This window comes from Takifugu flavidus, chromosome 17, assembly GCF_003711565.1.
Source record: "Takifugu flavidus isolate HTHZ2018 chromosome 17, ASM371156v2, whole genome shotgun sequence".
Taxonomy (NCBI): domain Eukaryota; kingdom Metazoa; phylum Chordata; class Actinopteri; order Tetraodontiformes; family Tetraodontidae; genus Takifugu; species Takifugu flavidus.
Window position 1 is genome coordinate 8602647 of NC_079536.1, and position 20374 is coordinate 8623020.

General features: G+C 42.6%; 4 protein-coding genes and 1 non-coding gene across 10 annotated transcripts; 3 read left to right on the forward strand and 2 right to left on the reverse strand.

Moving 5' to 3' along the window:
- Positions 1-749: 749 nt before the first annotated feature.
- On the reverse strand, positions 750-9444 carry LOC130514119 (palmitoyltransferase ZDHHC20-B-like). 5 transcript variants are annotated; one of them, XM_057013491.1, is made up of 14 exons: positions 8226-8386; positions 7382-7408; positions 7137-7231; positions 6917-7037; positions 6768-6837; positions 6642-6674; positions 6390-6510; positions 5958-5993; positions 5625-5757; positions 4868-4994; positions 3771-3860; positions 3559-3671; positions 3407-3452; positions 750-3321 (listed from the first exon to the last, which is right to left on the reverse strand). In XM_057013491.1, exons 1-13 carry the CDS (start codon positions 8350-8352, stop codon positions 3412-3414), a joined length of 1134 nt encoding a protein of 377 aa, XP_056869471.1. In that variant the 5' UTR covers positions 8353-8386; the 3' UTR covers positions 750-3321; positions 3407-3411. The 5 variants fall into 5 exon arrangements, with proteins under 5 accessions (XP_056869471.1, XP_056869473.1, XP_056869474.1 ...); XM_057013493.1 differs by lacking the exon at positions 5958-5993 and having other exon boundaries at positions 8226-8384; XM_057013494.1 differs by lacking the exons at positions 750-3321; positions 3407-3452; positions 3559-3671; positions 3771-3860; positions 8226-8386 and adding exons at positions 3869-4255; positions 9300-9444.
- Positions 9052-10280, forward strand: LOC130514123 (arylamine N-acetyltransferase, pineal gland isozyme NAT-10-like). Its single transcript, XM_057013500.1, has one exon. The coding sequence runs from the start codon at positions 9195-9197 to the stop codon at positions 10053-10055; it is 861 nt and encodes a 286-aa protein (XP_056869480.1). The 5' UTR covers positions 9052-9194; the 3' UTR covers positions 10056-10280.
- On the reverse strand, positions 10237-18090 carry LOC130514116 (E3 ubiquitin-protein ligase MARCHF6-like). Of its 2 annotated transcripts, none has more exons than XM_057013486.1 (25): positions 17631-18090; positions 17089-17188; positions 16242-16315; positions 15896-16039; positions 15625-15697; positions 15377-15545; positions 15061-15244; positions 14785-14846; positions 14675-14707; positions 14542-14593; positions 14407-14465; positions 14238-14318; positions 14032-14100; positions 13872-13946; positions 12994-13128; positions 12679-12899; positions 12435-12572; positions 12130-12352; positions 11964-12033; positions 11681-11862; positions 11433-11567; positions 11254-11343; positions 11046-11178; positions 10820-10955; positions 10237-10704 (listed from the first exon to the last, which is right to left on the reverse strand). In XM_057013486.1, exons 1-25 carry the CDS (start codon positions 17647-17649, stop codon positions 10617-10619), a joined length of 2745 nt encoding a protein of 914 aa, XP_056869466.1. In that variant the 5' UTR covers positions 17650-18090; the 3' UTR covers positions 10237-10616. The 2 variants fall into 2 exon arrangements, with proteins under 2 accessions (XP_056869466.1, XP_056869464.1); XM_057013484.1 differs by having other exon boundaries at positions 15061-15247; positions 17631-18087.
- A 340-nt stretch (positions 18091-18430) lies between these two features.
- Positions 18431-18504, forward strand: trnat-agu (transfer RNA threonine (anticodon AGU)). Its single transcript has one exon. It is a non-coding gene; the product is annotated as a tRNA-Thr (tRNA).
- Positions 18505-18849: 345 nt separating this feature from the next.
- Positions 18850-20353, forward strand: cmbl (carboxymethylenebutenolidase homolog (Pseudomonas)). Its single transcript, XM_057013744.1, is given in 9 exon segments — positions 18850-18864; positions 18954-19017; positions 19020-19097; positions 19100-19157; positions 19745-19857; positions 19860-19901; positions 19935-19991; positions 19994-20195; positions 20197-20353. Coding segments are annotated over 9 exon segments (786 nt in total).
- The last annotated feature ends 21 nt before the right edge of the window (positions 20354-20374 follow it).

Genomic DNA, 20374 nt, shown 5'->3' on the forward strand with positions numbered 1-20374 from the left:
GAAGGGATAGTATGGATCATTTTTTACATTTGGTGATCATTTCTTGGTGTGAATCAGCACATGATCATTGGTGGCCATTATTTCCGCCTGTCTGATCAGGTAAACTTGCCTCCAGGGGTTATTTTCCTCTGCTCAGACACCAGCTGCAGTAATCCTTGAGCTGCAAGCTTAGACATATTTCAGGGCCATGAAAACAGAGGCACATCATTGGGCACGAAACGATGACCAAACCTTGCTTCACCTCCGTTGCTGCTGAAGATTCTCTGGATCTGTCCCGACTAGCTTGGAATTGAAGAATTGCAACACCTTTAAATTCTTTTAATGAAATAAAATCTCCTCGAATGTAGCAATACTCTGCTGGGTACGCAATGCAACAGGATAAGAATCATTAACAAGTAAATACAGTATTTTATGGGAGAGTTTTCTGCTGTGTCGCTCTCCTAAATTAACCAATTAGCTCTTCACTCAACCATGTGTACATCCACGATGGCCTCTTGGACGTTCGCCCTCTTCGCACTGTTTACACTCTCTCAAAAAACTGACACTGTGGTCATTACCCTCGAGATGACGGCCATCCAAGAACCTGAAAACACACAAAGCCTTTCTAAAAGAAAGCCTTTTATTTTAGGTGAGAGTCTGGTTTCCGAAACACGTGCGGAGATGTTTAAACACAGCAAAAACTCGGCAACAGCTCCCACTCAGTCGCTACGCTAACCGTGCACTGTTGGGACTCAGTTAAATCACTGATGAGAGGTTTAAAAAAACATTTATTATAATTTTCACGTTATCTGAAATCAGCTAAGTACTTCATTCACAAAATAGGAACAGTAAAATTAATCCAACAAGAAAAATATATGTAGCCTTTTTGTACATTATCAATATATATTTACACACTTAATACATAGTCACAAATGAAAAAGTTGCGACAAAAGAAGCGATTTCGGATATGCTACATCTGCGATGTGAATACAGATGTTGTCGTCGGTCTCCAGAAAAGAAACTGACGATTTTACGCTGTTCGTTCGTATTCACAGGAGATCTTATGGCTTCATTTAAAAGGTTAAAACAAACCAGAGTAAAGCTGATTTATAACGTGAAGCACCTAGCGGTCGTTGAAAGAACCCCGATTTCTGTTGGCTCGTCATAATCCCTCCGTGGAAAAAACGTTCTTCGAGAGTTAAGTGCCATGCTTCCGAGGATTAGCTCAACGATATGTCATGGCGGCGTAGATGCAGTTCTCCCACGATGACGACACCAAGGAACAAAAACAACACCCATGTCACACCATTAAATAATGAAAGACAACATAAAGAGAGATTACAGGCCATTTTTTAAAATAACAAAACAACAGGTCCAAAAGTTCAAAACCAAGCCTGCTTCCTGCAGACAGACTCACACTTTTAGCAAATACGCCACCACATCACTTAATCTGCTGGACTGACATGGTCTTGTGAGGCCTTCAATCCAGCCAAAAGGTCAACAAGACTGCCAGCAGTGCTGTGCTTAATACTCCATCACAAATGCACGCTGCATGTACAACATCCAGCACAACCCTGACCACACCCACAATGAAAGACCAGCAGGACATGTAGCACAACACCAATCAATCAATCAATCAATCAATCAATCAATCAATCAATCTTTATGTTACCTAGAGTCTGTTACCTAGAAACAATCAAAATTGTTTCTAGGTGCTTTACAGAATCCCAGGGCCTGACCCCCAACAAGCAACAGTGGCAAGGAAAAACTCCCCTTTAACAGGAAGAAACCTTGAGCAGGACCAGGCTCATGTAGGGGGACCCTCCTGCTGATGGCTGGCTGGGTAGAGAGAAAGGAGAAGGGGGAGGAGGACAGGCAGAGGAGAGAACAGGCACCACCGAAAACTCACCACGATATAAACACCTGTAAACTTGAATGATGTGGAAATTGCATATAATCAACAAAATCCCTCGCTAGGTTAGATCGCCTTCCTAAACACACCAGATTTGGCTGACTTGGAGAAACAACCACAGAAGTTGTGATGTGTATAAGCCATAAAGTCTTATTTTTCTTTTCTGCGCCCATTTACACGTTCTATGTCACGCCGCGAAAGCAGGAGCAGACGATACAGGCGGAAGCTGTGGTCACACAGGTTTGAGTCACTTTCACAATCCACGCAATAAGAACACAAAGAAGCCAGAAAGGTCGAAGAGAAAGCTGCATCTAAAACTCAGAAGGATGTGAAAGGAGCCCTGAGCCTTAGAGAAAACTGGCATCACCTACAGGTGAGCATTGGTTTTGCAAGGACAGAGTGGCCTCCCACAGGCAGCAGGGGCAGCAGGGCCTTGTATAAAACAAAACAGGTAAAAAATAATGATTTGGTTATAGTGATATTTGTAGTGAGGATAAAGCTAGAATGCTGTAAACACTTCACGGTCAAAGGTCAGAGCTTCTGACTCTACAGCCCTTATTTGGCATTGAGGATGAAGAACGCTAAAAACTGCTATATGACTATAAAAACAAGCAGTGGCACGCTGCTCTGTGCAAAATAAATGGCTCGTGTGGAACCGTCTCTTCAGAAGCAGCATGTTTTGACACGAACAATGCGATTATTTCAGTTCCAGTTCTGTCAATTAAAAAAAAGACAGCAATGACAAATGCTAAATCCATTCATGAACACACACACTATACACCAGAATTCCAACTACAGTTGTAACCACGATGATTTTTGGACACGATGACACAAGAAAAGCGGCACACACTCTTCGCTGGACACCGGGGAGATACAAAGTGCAAAATGTGCCATCTTGTGCTCTGGTAACAAAACTCGCCACCAAAAACCACAGCTACTGTTGCGTTGCGTTGGCCCAGTTTGATTGAACCGTGCTATTCGGTCCGCTGTAAGACAGTCCAACTCATGGCGGGAGGATCATCCATCTAACACACTCCAAATTTATGAGTATAAAATGCACTGAGACAAAAGGGATCTATCACTGGGAGTTTGTGTGTACCTGCCTTTAAAATCCACCAGGGGGAGATAATCAAAACAAAACAACCTGATCTGGCTAGTTCCAAAATGCTTTGAAGCAGGTTTCGGAGATCAAACAAGAAGTTTGGGGAGAACTTTGCTAAAGACACCTGGACCCCTCCATCGAGACTCTGTCCAGATATAATTTAGTGGCTGTAAGAAAATCTATTAAAGGAACCAGCGTCTGCAGAAAATGTAACATTGCAGCGTGATAGAGAAGTCTAAAGCGTTTCTGTGACTATGCTGAAAGGGTCTTTGCGGTCAGGACAAAAGCAAAAGCTTAAGGCATCGTATAGATGGGTGAGAAGTCTCTCCTGTGGATGGGGAACAAAGAAGAGACAAACTCAGACTGGTTGGTACTTAGAATGTAATAAATCGGTTCATTACAACAGTGCTTACCACTTTTAGGACTCTTTGTCAAAGTAGATTATGGTTTCACTTTCAGCTGTGATGAAAAAGAAAAACCAACAGTTAAAGCTGACATGTGCCCAACAGAAAAACGCCAACCTTTTAATTTGGTTTTGAAGGGGTTCAGCGGTGGTCGCGCTCACCAGATTTGAGGGTTTGATTTTCCACATGCCCTCCGATGTTGTTTGCATCGACCTCGTTGTTCAGGAGGCGATTCTGTGACTCGCTGAGGGGGCTTGTGGAGATGTCAGTGGCACTGAAGAGGTGCTCAACAAAATGAGCAAAATGAATTAGATGTCCACAACCCTTTTAGAAAACATGAATCCTTGTATCAGCTAGTATCACAATTGATCACCTTTTATTGGCCTCTGGTTGCAGGGTTACTGTTGGCTGCTCTACATCGGTGTTGACCAGTCGGGCAGGGAACGATAGGCCATCACCCTGACTGCAGGAAACATTTTTATTTTAATCCTTTAGCAGACGCTTCTGTCCAAAGCGACTTACAGAGAGACACAATGAAGTCACCGCGCAATCAAGACCAATGTGAATAAAATACTAGCTTACAGTTCTAAACCACCTAGAACAAGTGTAACTACCAATGCAGAGCTATGGAAAGGGAGTGAAGAGGGACATAAACAGGAGGGAAGGAGAGGCAAGGTGAGTAGAAAGGGGAGAAGAAAGATAAACAGTGGTGCTCTTGGAAGAGCCGTCTTCAAGAGAGAACAGTCTGGATTGCCGAGCCTGAACAGATGGCTTTGCCAGACGCCGTCGATGTGAAGAACGCAGCGGATGAGGGGAAGCGTGGGCTCCAAGTAAGAGGGAGCAGGTTCAGATGGTGCTCTGTAGGTCAGCAAAAGTGACGAGAACTTAATGTGGGCAGCGCCAGGTAGTCAGTGAAGCTCTACCAGCAGTGGGGTGATGCTCCACAGTTTGTGGATTCCCAGATGCGCTGCTGCATTCTGGACCATCTGATGTGGCTTCCCCACACACAGACACACCCGATAGAAAGGCATTGCTGTAGTCAATGCAGGGGAACATCATGGCTTGTACCAGCAGCTGGGGGGCATGCTGGGACAGGAACAGTCTGATCTTTTTAGTGTTAAATAAGGCAAAGCAGCTCGACCAGGAGGCTGAGGCCACATGATCATTAAAAGTCAGGTGATTATTAATCGTGACTCCAAGATTTTGTACAGCCTTAGTAGGAGCAAGAGACGGGTGCCAATTTTGATATCAATGTTGTGATGAATAGATTGGTTGATTGGGAAAACCATGAGCTCAGTGTTACCAAGGTTACGATGGAGGTGGTACTCTTGCATCCATGTGAAATGTCTGAGAGACAGTTTGAGATCAAACAAGTGTGATTTCTAAAAAGGTGATGGCATTTAAAAGATCTACTATTTTAACTGTCTAGTACTCCCAAAGATTGAAGGCTTTTGTCTGTTTTTCTGTTACCTGGTGAAAACAGGCAGCAACCAGTACTTCTTCTGGTCTCCAAAGACTTGCACGATATTCTTCTTAAAACCCAGAGAGAAGCCGTTTTTATCGGAGCCAGTTCGAAAGACCGGTGCCCTGAAGGCTTCTACAAAGGAAGACCATCAAACAACAGGTACATTAAACAATGAACATTATAAATATATACCGCCTGACTCTGTCCATTCACAAGATTCCCTTTTCTTACCATCAAAACTAAAACCAAATCCAGTGATAGCAATCTCCTACAACTGTGACCACGATTCTAAAATGGCAAGTTTGTCATCAGTCACAACCCAATTTATGGCTAATGTATCACTTCCCAAGGAGAAAAATTATGGTAACTCCAAGACTTCCAGAGACTGGATAAAATCTTTAATCTCCTTTCACTATCAACTTATGAGGCAAAAATCATCTGATCAAAGAAAGCCATTATTACTGGGATGATGACTTTTGAGTAGTTCATCACTTTTTATGCTGCTGCTGGGATTCTGAGTGGTATTATAGGTGAAGGAGACATGACATGAAGCACTGAAACACTATCTATGCTCATTTCTCACACTGGAACTCAATTAACAAAAAAGGTTTGACAATATAAATGTCCAACATATGACTGACTAAAGGAACACAAAAATAAGACATGAACTACCTTTAAATTACACAACACAGCCAGAGAGCAACACTATTCTTCCAGTTTAACTGTAACTGAATCTAAACTAAATCCAAGCCTCTTTCTTACCTATAGTGGACCTGTTCTTCCCAACCAGCCACAGGTGGTAGCTAAAGAGGGACAGAATACTGATGCAGAACATGGCTGCCACAAAGAAAAGGAACAAGACGTGGAATTTGGCGTGAGTATCTGGCAACTCGTTCTGGGGGAGGTAAGAAGGAGAGAAGAGGAATCAACGACAAATCTAAGCTAACGTTTGTTACAGAAAGACAGTGAAATGGGAAGAAAGGCAGAGGCAGAGAGAGAGCGTGAGAGAGAATTTTGGTTCGTTGTGAGAACAATATTGAAACCAAGATGGTGAGTCAGCACTTCACTAAAGGCTTTGGAGGACAGGTGGGTTACCTTCGGACAGTTCTCTGCCGATTTCCTCCGGCAAAGCTTTCATACAAACAGAAACAAGACCGGTTAGCAAAGGTTGGAGAGAACATTTAGGTAAGGTGGAAGCGATTCAAAGTTAGCAGGGAGACATTTAGCAAAGGTGGAATTTGGTGGTCAGAACAATAAGAATGATATGAAAGTTAAAGAAAGCCATTGCCCGAGTGGTGTGACAGTGATAGGAAGAGCTCAGGGAACAAAGACCTAGTGTGCATGAATGCGGATAACAGAGGGGGGAAATGAGGGAGGTCAGAGGGTGGAGGATGGGAAGACTGAGAAAACAAGAGGAGAGGTCAGCACCATGCACAACACACTCCACAGGATGTGCTACTGTAACATGTGTGCAATCTGCAGCTCCTGCATCATTTGGTACTAGCCAAAACGCACATCGCTACTCACTGTCCAGAATTTGATGAAATACTGCAACACGGTGGCTGCTATGAACAAACAGTACACCAAAGAGTAAGCCAGGAAGAGGATGAAAAACTTGTAATTGGAGAACCCCACACAGTTGTTCACCCTGTAGATGCACAATTACACTTATGAGGTAGAGATCTTCACCACAATCCCACAATTGCACCAATCAGGTGCAAAAACATGTAATGTAATACATGTAATGTAATAATGATGTAATATGTGCAGGTGACATACCAGGGGCAATGGTGATCCATCTTCAGCACACACCTACCGCACAGGATAGAAGAATTATATATATTTTTTAAAGTTTTGTAAATGGTGAGAATTGTGCCACGTCCAAATGAAATAAATATGCCTTACATGTCACAGGCGGAGCAGTGATGACATCGGTCAGGCTTGATAACCTGACAGCGATCACAGTAACGGATCGCTGGAGCGACAAGTCACGTTTGTGGTTAGGAGACAACTTTAAAAACAGAACATTTGGACATGGCTGTGACTGAAGGTACCTCCTGCTCCTGTGCGGGTGTAGAGAGGCAGATTGCTCGCAGCTCTCCAGAGGATCTCTTGCTGGGATTCTGGCCTCTCTTCCTTTTCATAGCGCTCTTTTTCAGCCTTTGGCAGGCAAAACTGGAGGTGGGAGAAGGCAGTTTTTAAGTAATCATCAATTATTCTCAACAGAAATGTGCAGACATGCAGTGGAAGTATTCAATTTTGATGGACCTGTACCTCTTTGGAAGGGTTTGAAGGTTTGGTAAAGATGGTCTTCCAGTAAGACCACACAAACATGATGAAAGAGAGATGAAAGAAGAACAGGTACACAACTGTAGAGAAGCGTGACACAAAGTGACAGGGTGAAAAACATCAATTATCTGCAATGTTGGTTCATCACACATTATTTTCACTCTTTTAAACCACTCTAAGCAAAGTTTTTGGTCACGTGTCAATGAAAATTCCATTAATGCAGAACTTACCCTGCTCTCCTATACTTTGTATGGTAACTGTGAAAGAGCAGAAAACACAGACAGGATAACAAAATCAATAGAATCAACAGCAATTCTGAAGAGCCCAGAATGGAATATTTGTCAACTGGTCTTTGATTTCGACCTCGACAAAGCCACTTTTCATTTAAGGCAGCAAATCCTACAACAAAGCAGCAACTGAGGACAGATGTGTCAACAGATCTGCTGCTGCAAACCCCCCTGAAAGTGAATCCACTTTTCAGTCACATCTTGATTGTCTAATTGCAAAACCAAACGATAACTTGCCATACCTATCGATACATTCTTTAAAGTTCATTTCCAAAGACTAATAAAAGTAGTTGGAAAAATGAAGCTTGACTGCCATCGTTCGTATTTTACGAATCAGACAAGAGCAGTTATAATGCAACGACGGGTTCGCTCATTTATATCTTGTAAAAATCGGCATTTTTCAAGGCTAATCGCCTGTAGGTGAATAGGACCTGGTCTAATCGCCTGTAGGTGAATAGGACCTGGTGATCAAATACCGTTGTTCTTTATCATTTTAAATCAGGACACATCCCAATCAGCTAAACGGGATATCAGCGTAAAAGTTGTGGATTATTCACATCATGTAGGTGGATAAACGCGACGGCTGTGAAGAAAGGCAGCTAACAGATATAGAGTTGGTGCTGAATTAGGAGCGACAGACTGGCCAGCACCATTGTTGAGCCGCAGTCCCATCACTTCCTGCTGGCCGGCGGAGCAGCAGCTGGATGTTTGTGTGGTCGGCTCGATGAAAACAGCAGCGGTTCGGCGCTTTAAAGTAGACACAGACCGACGGACAGCGTCGACTTACATATACAAAGCTCCACCACGTAAGCATAATACGACCAGCAGACCACCAGGGCGATAAAAATGACAGGTATCCATGCTAAACCCCGCTGACAGCATCTCAGGACATGGATGGGCGCCATCTTTCTCATTCGACTGGGAGTGTCTGAGCGTGGCGTCACGTGACCCTACCACGGAAGCGCGAGGCGAGTTTGGAGAGAAAAATCCCATTCTCAACATTTTAACATGTACTGTATACAAATATACATATACCTAAGGAAAACATTGCTGCTATGACAACGCATTTCTAACTAGCTTAAGATGTTCTAGGGAGTATTAGTATATCTAAAAAGATATTGTTTTATAATATACGTTTTGTAATCAAAGATGTCAATAAAGCTTTATTGCAAAGGAATGTAGGTTTATGAACAGAGAATGTAGTGATACTAAACCACACGTGGAAGTTTAACTCTTAACAGAAGTACAGCAGCTTTTACAAAAGTAAAAGCTGCTATAGCCTACCATTTGGTATTTTCTTTTAATATTGCGTAGACATTTTTATGAAATGGAGGATCATATATCTACAACTCCGTGGTAAATTGGTAGGACCGAACGTACACATATATGGGACAGATTGTAGGGTAGATATTATTGCAGTTTGGAAACTTGGTTTCCGAAAGGTATAAAACATGCACGGTAATGATATGAAGGATGCATCATGGACATGAAAGCTGCTCTTTTCATTCAGCAAAACTGCCTTATGCCTGATACAAAGATTACCATATTCAGGCTAAGTTTTAAGAAAAAGCCACGCCTTATTGCCACCGATTTCATGAGCCCTATTACTTTATATGCGAGTGGAGGGTGACGGTCCAAACCAATCGTTTACATTTACCCACCGGTATGCGCTAACTTTGATCTTTTGAACTTTGATCACTTCACAGGGACCATTGCGACTGTCAACATTCAGCGGAAAAGAGCGATATTGGAACAAATGTCTCAGGTTAACATGAATGTCCAGAAGTATCTGACGCGCATCGGATTCTCTGGTCCGACCGAGCCGACCTTGGAAGTTCTCGGGTCGCTGCACAGCTCTCACCTGCACTCGGTGCCCTTTGAGAACCTGACTATACACAGCGGCGGACGCGTCCACCTGGACCTTCCGGTCCTGTACGAGAAGATCGTCAACCAGAACCGAGGCGGGTTCTGCTATGAAGTCAACGGGCTCTTCTCATGGCTACTCCGCCAGCTGGGCTTCCAGGTGACCGTGCTCTCGGCCCAGGTCAAGAGCAGGATGACGGGTTTTTACGGGCCACCTTTTGATCACATGATCCTCATGGTCGTTATAGACGGGAAACGCTGGCTGTGTGACGTAGGTTTCGGAGTTCCAGTCTTCCCGACCCCTCTAAGTTTGGATACGGGGGACCTTCAAGAGAAGGGCCACAGGGTTTATCGGCTGAGGAGCACCGATGGGATGACCTTTTTGGAGTGGCAGCAGGAGGAAAACAGGGGCACAGACGGAGACTGGGTCGAGATCTACAAGTTCACACTAGAACCTCGGTGTTTCCAGGATTTTTTTCAAATGTGCCAGTACCACCAGACTTCACCGTGTTCCCTCTTCTTTTGCAAGTCTCTCTGCATGTTGTTCAAGTCAAACTCAAAAGTGTCATACATCGGCCGAAGACTGACAACCACCAAATTCCCAGATGGCCCAGTCGGAGAGGTGGAAATAACAACCCGAGAGCTCAAAGACGAAGAAGTTCCTGGAATACTAGTAGAGACATTTGGAATTGTCCTCAAATCTCCTCTCATAGTAAAGGATGAGGGAATCACACCCCCTGAAGTCTTTTACTGAGCAGCCTTTCCTAAAAGGTCCCTGGGAGTATATTCTGTTGACTGGCTGCAAGAAAAAAACCCTCTGATTTGTATCTAAAACTAATTTTATGATCCAGGATTGAATATTAAATCAAGTTTTTCTATGGTGTGTTTGAAGATATATATACCCGACATCTATAGAAAATGCAACAGTCAGAAAGGAAATTTGACAATTTGATTTAATAAATTATACACTTTTAAGATGTACAGCAGTCATTGCATTAATCCGCATTTTTTTGTTTTTTTTTCATAAGACAAAGTCTGCATTCAGAGTATTTACACATGTACAATTACCAGGCGGCAGTTTACAAAGCGAGGCGTGACCGACGATACGGGCGTGTATAAGCCTACAGTCCTGCTCCATTTCTCTGAGGCCATCTCAAAGTGTGGATTTAATAGATAATCCCCATTCCACATTTGATGGGCGTAAAATGAAATGCAAGAAATTAAACATTGTCCATCTAAATTAGATTGAGAGGACCGTGGACCGAGCTAAAAAAAGAGAAGAAAAGCACATAATGTGACAGCAGGGGACACAAATCTACTCCGCAACTGGGTTGGAGGGCGGAACTGAGCTTGTCCTCCCTGATTTCCGTTCGTAGTTGACAAGTCTCTGTCCTACCAGATATCTGTGGAGAAAAACCTCACTTTATCAGCTTTTGATTTTTTGTCTTAAAGTAATTGCAACATGAGTTATATATTCATAATATTTAGATTATTACAATTAGGGAAATTTATACTCACTTATCATTCTTAATGTGTTCATAAAGGCGTTTAAACTGTCGAATCTGAAAGGAAAGAATGCCGATGAGTAGGACCACCATCAAGAGGAAGGGGTAGATTCTCCTCTGCATTAGGATCTCCATCTCTGGGGTTACTCCTACAAAAATAAAAAGGTTTTCAGCAAACGTCTCATTTGCATCCGCATCTCTGACGTCACCATGATTCATGGATACTCGGTGTAACCCACCTACGGCAGGCACCACACCAGCAGCAATCACGTACGGCACACACAAGGCCAGCAGCAGCACCGAGATGACCGGAGCTGCTAATTTGCGGATGATAAACTGGAGGTCGATATTTCGAATCCCGTTTGCGTACACCTGAAGATAATTTTTACAGTTTTTACATCATAAAAAACAATTGTGGTACTGCAAGATCACGCCGATAAAACCCACCTGCTCAATAACAGTCTTCAGCCACCACTGAGGGCCCATCAAGGTGATGGCGGCAATGATTTTGGCGTGGAGTACTCCGAGAGCCCAATCCTGTAGGTGCCAGATTAGTAAAAATATATTAACACAGCATACATGTTCAAATAAAACGCAGTGCGCACCTGAGAGACAATGAGCAGTACCTGCCAAGGGTAGAAGAGGGGTGTCTGGTCCAGGGGCACCCTGAGTGGGGCCACAATGACCAGCTCAAACAGCAGACCCAGCAGCAGTGGAATGACTCCAGCAACCAACAGAGCTACAACCAGGGTCTTCAGAATCTGTACAAACAGCAACCAGTACAATTATGTGTATATTAGTTTGTTTTTTTAATATTACAAGATCCAGAGTAAAGAATTCATTATGTTTTTTGTGCCTGCTTACAGAAACCTACCATCAGCGTCCACTCCTGGACTTTGTGGACAATGACTGTGCGCCCTTGTGGCATCCAGGCCAGCAACACAGTGACTCCACGGATGGACAGCCAGCAGACATACAGTCCACACGCTGCTGTGTACAGCTCGTGGATTTTAGAACTTCCTGTCCAGAAGGACATCAGCCAGCGCCCAGTGAAGACTAGAAAGATTTGTAACAATCCTTAGGTCAAAGTCATCAGACCACAAATCAGATATGATTTTGAGTTATTGTTTGACTTGGGGCTGTATTCAAGTCATCACCTGGTAAAGTTAGACACACCAGGCTGGCCACCAGCAACGTGATGCACAAAAATGCAATGAGTAGTACAATCTGGGACGACAGGGAAGACATATTTTATTAAGCCCCAGCTTAACTTTAAGACTCGCAATGTTATGATACATGCTACATGGTACAGGATTCTCTCACCCTGAAAGGGAAGCGCAGGGGTCTGTGGTAGGGCTGAAATCCCACTGGTCCTCCTTGCTGCAGGATGGCCTGATGGGCTGCGTGCAGGCCCTCGCCAACAGCCGGTGCAGGGTTGTTGTGGTTGTTATGATGAGCAGGAGGAGCGTTGTTATTGTTGTTGTTGTTCACAGGTTGGTTGGGGTCATTGTCCTCCTGCTCCCCAAGCAGGTAGGAGTGCAGGTCTCTGCAGGAGTTAAGATAAGTTTGTTTGAAGAATAAAAATCTGCAAAATTAGTATGAAAATATATTAACACAAACAGACTTACAATAAATACCCAGCACTGACTGTCCAGGCCCGGACCAGGCCTTTGAGCCATTGGCGAGTGTGCCCTTGTTCCAGTAGAGCTGGCAGCACAACCTGGAGCAATAAGAGCTCCAAAGACAGCTCACTGACTGGAGCATCACTGAAGGGCAGAGTAACGAACTGGGTGAAGGAGAGCTCTCCCAGAAACCAAAACACACCCAAAACAGGACAGGATATGTAGTCAGGGCTTAGGCTGTGCTCGTTACCTGTAGAGCATGACATTGTATGGCAGGAAGGTGGGCAGCAGTAGTTTGATGAGCCTGATGGGCAGCCAGAGCATGAGCAGCACGATAGAGCCGAACACCACCACCGAAAGGATGAACCTCCGCAGGTGTCTGTAGATGGGCAGGTGGATCATCTCCTGCACCGGGTTGAAATCTGGATCGTTGAGGTTTCTCAGAAACCACAGCACTCCTGGCCTCAACACCTGACAAGGAAAAGAGTATTTTCAGTCACATTTTACAGGAGGAAAAAGGAACCAATGTAAAAAAAATAATAAAATAATTGTTTTAGAATCCCACCTCTCTCAGTAAGAGGATAAAAGAAGCAAAATAGAAGACATAGACCATTCCCACAAGCCAGTGTAGGAACATGGTGGTACCAGGGGCAGATTTAAAGCTCAGCTCTCTGTCTTTCAGGGAGGCATCGAACATCTCCTGCAAAGCACAGACAGTTAAAGGTCACATAATAACACCATTTTAATGGGTTTACTCACTGTTCCAAGTCAAACACAAACTTGGCTCCATCAATTAAAACTGCATCACTGATGTTTGCAAAGCTAAACTCTTTTTAAAAAAAAAACTGTGTTTTTATGGGGGAATTTCCAAGGAACAAAGAGAAGCTAAAGCCAGCAAGAAGTCAGTGAATGATGGCATATGTGCAAATATCTGCTACATTTAAAAATAACAGAATTAGTTACATAAATAGAAAACTGAATATATGTAGATAATTAGATGGGGGGGTGGGAGATGACTGATTTGAGGCACTTGTGCACACAGATAAAACCAGTATTGAGAATGAGAGCCACAAGAGAAATATTCTAACTAATCCAGTTGGTTAGGATAGTCTAGCTGAGTTAGAACACTTCTGAAAACATATCCTTGAGTCGTTGTACAACACAAGTCTGTTATACACCACAGAAATGGCTTATACATGCCTCTCTCCTTTTAACTGGCTTCAACAACTTATGAGCCTTCACTGAAAGGTCCAAAGAAAGCTTAGCCCGAGGAAACCTTTGCAGCTGGGAGAAAATACACACACCAGTTCTGACAGGCATGTGTCTCTCCAAATATAGCACTGTAAATATATCAGCCAATGATAAGGGATAAGTGAACCCACCTTCTTATTTCAAAACTTTAATAAGCAGTATAATATAAAGAGGAGAAGAACAGAATCTTACTAAAGAGCAGATGTCGAGCCACCAGCCACAGATAAGTGGAAAAACACCAATCTCCACCACAACAAGCAGAGACACCTGCAATAGAAGAAGGGGTGGGTGACCTTATATAAAAATGTCAATACTTCCTCGAACGACGAGGGCATTGATTTTATGGGATTACCTTGACAACAATGTAGCAGACTCCCAGGAGCCGCCGTGAGCGCTGGAACCTGACAAGAGCGGCTAATCCCTGTGATGGCCATTAAGGATCAGCGATGCTCACAGACTAAACAAATATTTACAAAACAGAATGTGTTGAATGTGTGATAGCATCTGATTTTATCTGTCGGGGGAGTGTAAAGGACTCGTGGTCATAGACAAGGATACGTGACACAGGATAAGAGTCATGGCCAACAGGATGTAGCCGACTATGGTTGTGATCAATCCCTCAAAATGGGAGGCCTGCACCTGAAGAGAAGAAGAACATTGTAGCTCAGAAAATGAGCCATCATGTAACAGGAAAAACATACAATCTTGAGAAAAAGCAGCTTCTTACATATTCTTCAAAACCGAGACCTACAACGGAGAAGTGTCCAATATGGTAGGGGCAAAATGCTAAATCAAGGAAAGAAAAATAGTTATCCGGCAGCTCTCATTTTACGAACAAATTATTTAAGCAGTTTCTACTGACCAAAGACCAGAATGAAGAGTGTGTTGAGAGATACAACCCAAAAAACGTGTTCCTACAAAATAAAACAACATATGAGTACAAACACAAAGTAACCGTGGTTAAATGGAAAATTACAAAACAGAAAGAAATTTACCAAAAATACTAGTGATCCATCCAGACCAAGCATCTGAAATGAATGGAGACGTTTTAATGTATGCAAGTTTTAAGTATTTAAAATCTGCAGGTTTGGTCGGGCAAAGTTACCCTTTCCCATGTGAGCTCCTCTGCTGCTCTGTCCCACTCTAAAGCATTCCAATTCATGTCATCTGCAGCAATGACATTCACAAAAATCAGCAACTCTAAAGTGTACCTGCAGCATTTCTACTGACTTTTATCACCAACAATAGCAAAGTTAATATTATTCAAGAAAACGGTTTGCCTGGAAGCACAGAGCAATATATTATGCTATATTACTGCAGTAAACCTCTACAGCAATAATCATTAAAACATTCTCCCAAATATCTGTTATTATAAACCGACCTTGTGCGCCATTGTTGGCGTCTGCATCTTCGGCTGCGGCTCCCTCCTCTTCTTCAAGATCAGGATCATCACCCTGGTCTGGGGGCACGTCGGGTGGTTCAGGCTCTGCTTCATTCTGAGCTGGTGGATCAGGTGGGGCTGGCTGGGCTGCAGGGGGCTCATGAGCAACTCCTTGGCCTGCAGCCTGCTTTTAAATATTTAAAAAAATGACAGGACAGGAGAGTGATGGTGATTAATGAATGACAATGGTTGATGTGATGTGTGGGTTATAGCAGAATCAAATAATTCTCTGGCCATATTTTAGCTAGAAATGTACCTCATTAGCTTGACCAGCTGCATTTTGTGGTGGTGGCTGATGCTGCTCCAACCACTGAGGCGCTCCACCGTGAACTATCTGTTCTCTCAGCCACACCAGGCTGATAAATGCACACAAGGTGCATGTGACCACAAAGCAGCCCTGCAGGCAATCTGCAAGGAGGTTCTCTCTGCAAATGCACAGAAATCACAATCAATACTGAACAAAAGAGCTTTGGAATACTGCTGGAATACTGTGTTCCCACTCACGTGGAGAGCATGTCCAGTGGCAGTGTCAAGAGTGAGCTCACAGAGCCAGTAAACAGACACTTGTAGATACGACCTGTCAACAAATTAACCAAAAATATCTAATTTTTTTTTCTACAAATATCACACTTTCAAGGTTCTCACATCAACATATGAGAATTGGGCGTTAATCTTAACACCTCAAGTAATTCAAATATTGATAATATCATCTTCACATAATTCAAGAAGTCATCATCTCCTGTAATAATTCTTGAGCATCAACATTGGTACTTACATGCTGTGAGAGGAACCACCCCGAGCCATGCGAAGGCCACCAGTGTGTAATGGAACCAATAGCGGATGGCTGTTCCCACACTGGTCAGCAGGCCAGCACAAATGTCCTGGATGGGCAGACGTGAGGGCATGTCCGGGGAGTATACTGAACAAGACAGAGGAATAGCTAACTGAAGGCACGTTCTTACATTTTTAATGCTTCAACAAAACTAATTATCTTGAAAAAATGTGCAAATGATTATACTGAAATCTCATTTTGAAGAAAACTCATACAGTCCCACAAGCTGTTGAGATTATTGAGTCTGTTATATCAAAGTGGATGACCCATCTGTGTCACAAGTACTCACTTGGTGTGAAAGCAAATCTGTGCTTGCATAATTCACAATACTCCTTTCTGCTGTGTTTCAGCCACTGGACCAAACTGCAAAGCAAGGTTCCAAAGGTCAAAAGTACAAATTTAACAACTTAACAGTGTATTCTTTTTGTTGTACACCTTTCTAGAAAATGCAGTGCGCCTCCTAGTGGTCGGCAGCTTAGAGGAAAATATAATAAAAGCATTAAACCAAAATGGATGTTTATAAGCATGAATAACCTAAATTAAAAAAAAAATAAATCTGAGTACATTTGATCAGTTTCCAGTTTTTGGGGGCAAATAAATATAATGTGCTGGTGGCATGACTTTAGGTGAAATTGTGTTTGGAGTGTAACACTGTGTAACACTGTTGAGTAATTGTTTAAAGAACACTGAGGCTGAACATTCCCATCAAGAAGAGTCTGTGAAAATTGGGCATGTGGGGCTCAGAATTCAGGATCCAACACACACACACACACACACACACACACACACACACACACACACACACACACAGACACAGACTATGGATCAACACTGATTCAGTGATATTACACACTTATTTGGTCACTACTAGCTAGAATTAATGATCATATCAGTTACCAATAAGCTGATTTGTGCTTGCTGGTCATTATAACACAACTTTCATACAGTTGTGACTTCCAACAGACCCTGGGATTTACAATTGCATGATGTAAGCGTGGCATTAAATCAGCTGATTCCATACATGTAACAGAATTAAATAGAGCCAAAACAGGGCCCAACACACCATAATGAACATTTTAATTATGATATGTTTTTAATGTGAGGGGTTAAAGTAGACATTGCAGAAAGACACTTACCATTCCTGGTGGATATATTTAATACTTCCAGTGCAGACACATGGGTGGTACAAAGGTTTATCTGGGGTCCCCTCAGACCGACACACACGGCAAATATCAGCTGCAGGTACAAACACACTTATATCACAAGTTATATCATGGGCATCATTTAGAGAAGAACAATGCTCAGAGACATTAGATGTGCTGTGCTTTAATAGATGCAAGCAGGAATTCAGAGGCAGGGACATTAAAAAGGCAAACTTTCACAGAGCATATGTAAATATTTAAACACAAACACACCATTTCTAGCTCTCTATATGTTCCAAGAAATTCCGTTTAGCTCGCCTGTGTAGACTCTCCGGAATTATAACAACACGAAGCAGGCATTTGCCATATTTACGAACACGAAACAGAATAATGGCTGGGCTGATATGATATTGAGGTCCTATTCTGCTCAATTGCCCACTAGTAGGCCAGCTCAGTAGTAGGCTTGGTTCTAGCTATACACATAGGCTAACTCCACTACTAAATAAGTACGTCAAACGCCCACTATATATACTCACCTTCTTCAGCAGTATCCATATTGTTCACCGAGGAGCAGTCACTGTTTCTCCCAGGAATACGTCGTAACTACAAAGAATCCATCCACGGACCGTCACTGTGCTAAGCTAGCCCAATTATGCTAGCGCACGGTTATATCCCAAATGTATTGACAATCATAAAATGGTTTCCTCACAAACTCAACACCAGTACTTGCTCCACCGTATCTTTTTAGATTCACTTTGTGCTCACCGCCAAATACCAGGCTGTATTTCAAATGTGCAGGAATACACACGATCTGGATTGCTGAAATGACAGATTAAACCTGGGACAAACTGCTATTCTAGCACCTACCACGGCTAACGTCACAATTGCTGTCACTACAATAAGGACGTCAAAACAGTGCTTTACGGCAGTAGTTTATGCTTTACGCGAGATGGCTGCAAAAAATACTTTAATATCGGAGCGTAAAGGTCTACAATTACAAAGTACAAATATCTCTAACCATACATATTTCAGTGCACGGTCTGAAAAAAAATCCTCACATCAGGGTGAAGTTTATAAACGCTGCTGATACTATTAACTGAGCTTTCTCTCAGCGAATATGACACACTGACAGCGACACCAAGTGGCCATAATTCGTAATAGAAAATATAAGCGTAGACATCGCTCGAAGAAAAAGAGAACCATTTCCTACGGTGTATCAAAATAATTATAATTATTTCCCTATTTTAATAATAAAACCAACATAAACTGGGAATTGATTATTCATCAAGGAAGCGGTGAGGCGATCATTTCCGATATATTTTACGTGCACTTCATCGGCGCCGTGGCTTAGTTGGTTAAAGCGCCTGTCTAGTAAACAGGAGATCCTGGGTTCGAATCCCAGCGGTGCCTTTTGTTTGCGTCGACATCTACTGATTCTATGCAAATTGACTTGATTCACCCCATTTATCCAAAAGCTCTGGTACCTCGTTAACGTTTAATATTATTCCGGGTTTGGCAATTGTGATTAGCAGTGCACTGTAATGGTGACTGAAAATTTTTAACTACGTTTTTTTTTTATTCGAAGTGTGGAATCATTGAAATTACAATGCAGACTTTAGCTTTACCATTTCTTTTATTGGCTATCAAATATTTTATCCACTTCAGCGTGTTTAGTTGGATTAAATTTAAATCATTGAAGCTTTTACTTTTGAGGGCCACAACAGGAAGTTACTTCTTGAATATTGACCTCGTGATATGGTGTTGAACAAAGTCTTCTTGTGCTGTCGATGAATTTTGCGAGAGTTCCTTTGAAAACTTCAAAAACTGCTTTGCCCTGAGGTTTTGCCCTGTTTCTGCAGATAGCTAACAAAGCCATGCTGTGCCCTTGTGACATTGGTGACCGGATGGACTACGGTCAGGAGGTCCGGTGGAGCACATCCAAGCTTATTTAGTGAAACCAACCTCACCATCTGACAAGACTATCATCGTCATCCAAGACATCTTTGGTGGCAACGCTCCAACACCAGATAAATGGCTGATCTTCTGGCTGCCAACAAATACATGTATGCAGAGGGAACAGCAAAGTGTACTCCATCAAGTACTGCACTTCATTTTCCCTGACAATTCTTTCACCTTTAAAGAAAGTCATTACGGTAATTTGCAGTCTGTGCTGCATGGGAGTGTTTATTGGCAGATATACCGCTGGTGACAGGCATATTATGGAGTAGGATGGCAATGTTTGTTACAATTGAGACAGACAAATCGAAGCTTTACTTTTGTTTTTCCAGAGCAATCAAGTTAATTATATGTATATTTTTTGAATTGCCCAGAGTACGAATATATCATTCATGGCTTCAGGGGATGCTGGTTTTTGGAATAAATAAAGTCGCAGCTCACATTAGCTAAATGCATCGCTTCTGGCAGTTGTTTCGGAGTTGATCCCAGAACTTCGGGTTCGGCAACAGCCGTATATTAAAGTTTCAATGTTCAGGTCAAAGGACAAATTGCATAAACTAATCTGGTTCATTTTACTTTTTTGGAACAAAGGGTGAAAATGGTAAGGGCCCATTTCTTCATTAAATCAAATGCTAATAACCAATTACATAAAAATATTTTTGTTAAAGCGATGCCAATATTCTGCTGTGTGCAGTGCCATTTGTCCAGACTTCTATGTTGGAGAGGAGCCATGGAAGCCATCCAATGACTGATCGACATTTCAAGAGTGGCTAAAAAACAGAAAGCCAACAGACATACCGGTAAAAACCCTGTATTGTCTGAATTCTGTGCATCTAAATGTCACAAAAGGCGTGTTTAAGACTGATTTATGTCTCATGGCAGAGGAGTAGAAGCAGTGTGGAGTTTCTGCTGGTGATTGATTGCAACACATTACATTGCCCTTATTACCGAGAGGTCAATCCTGGAGTGTCATTCTATGTTTCTATGATTATTAGTATAATGTCTGCAGGATCGATTGAGATTTTATGATTTTCGTGTTGCCACGCAGGAATTCTCCGTGAAAGAGAGGACAGACATAAGCTCAAGATCCCAGTCTTGTTTATCTTTGCTGAAAATGATGATTATATTCCTTTGGAGCAGTTCGGTAGAAGGCAAATCCAAAATGGAATATCAAGTGAGGCTATTCCCTGTTCAACCACATGGGTTTGCTCATCGCAAGACAGAGGACATCAACCCAGCAGACAAACCCCAGATCGAGGAGGCCAAGACAGACATGCCCCACTGACTCAATAAATACACGTAAATAAAAGTGCAAAACAATAAA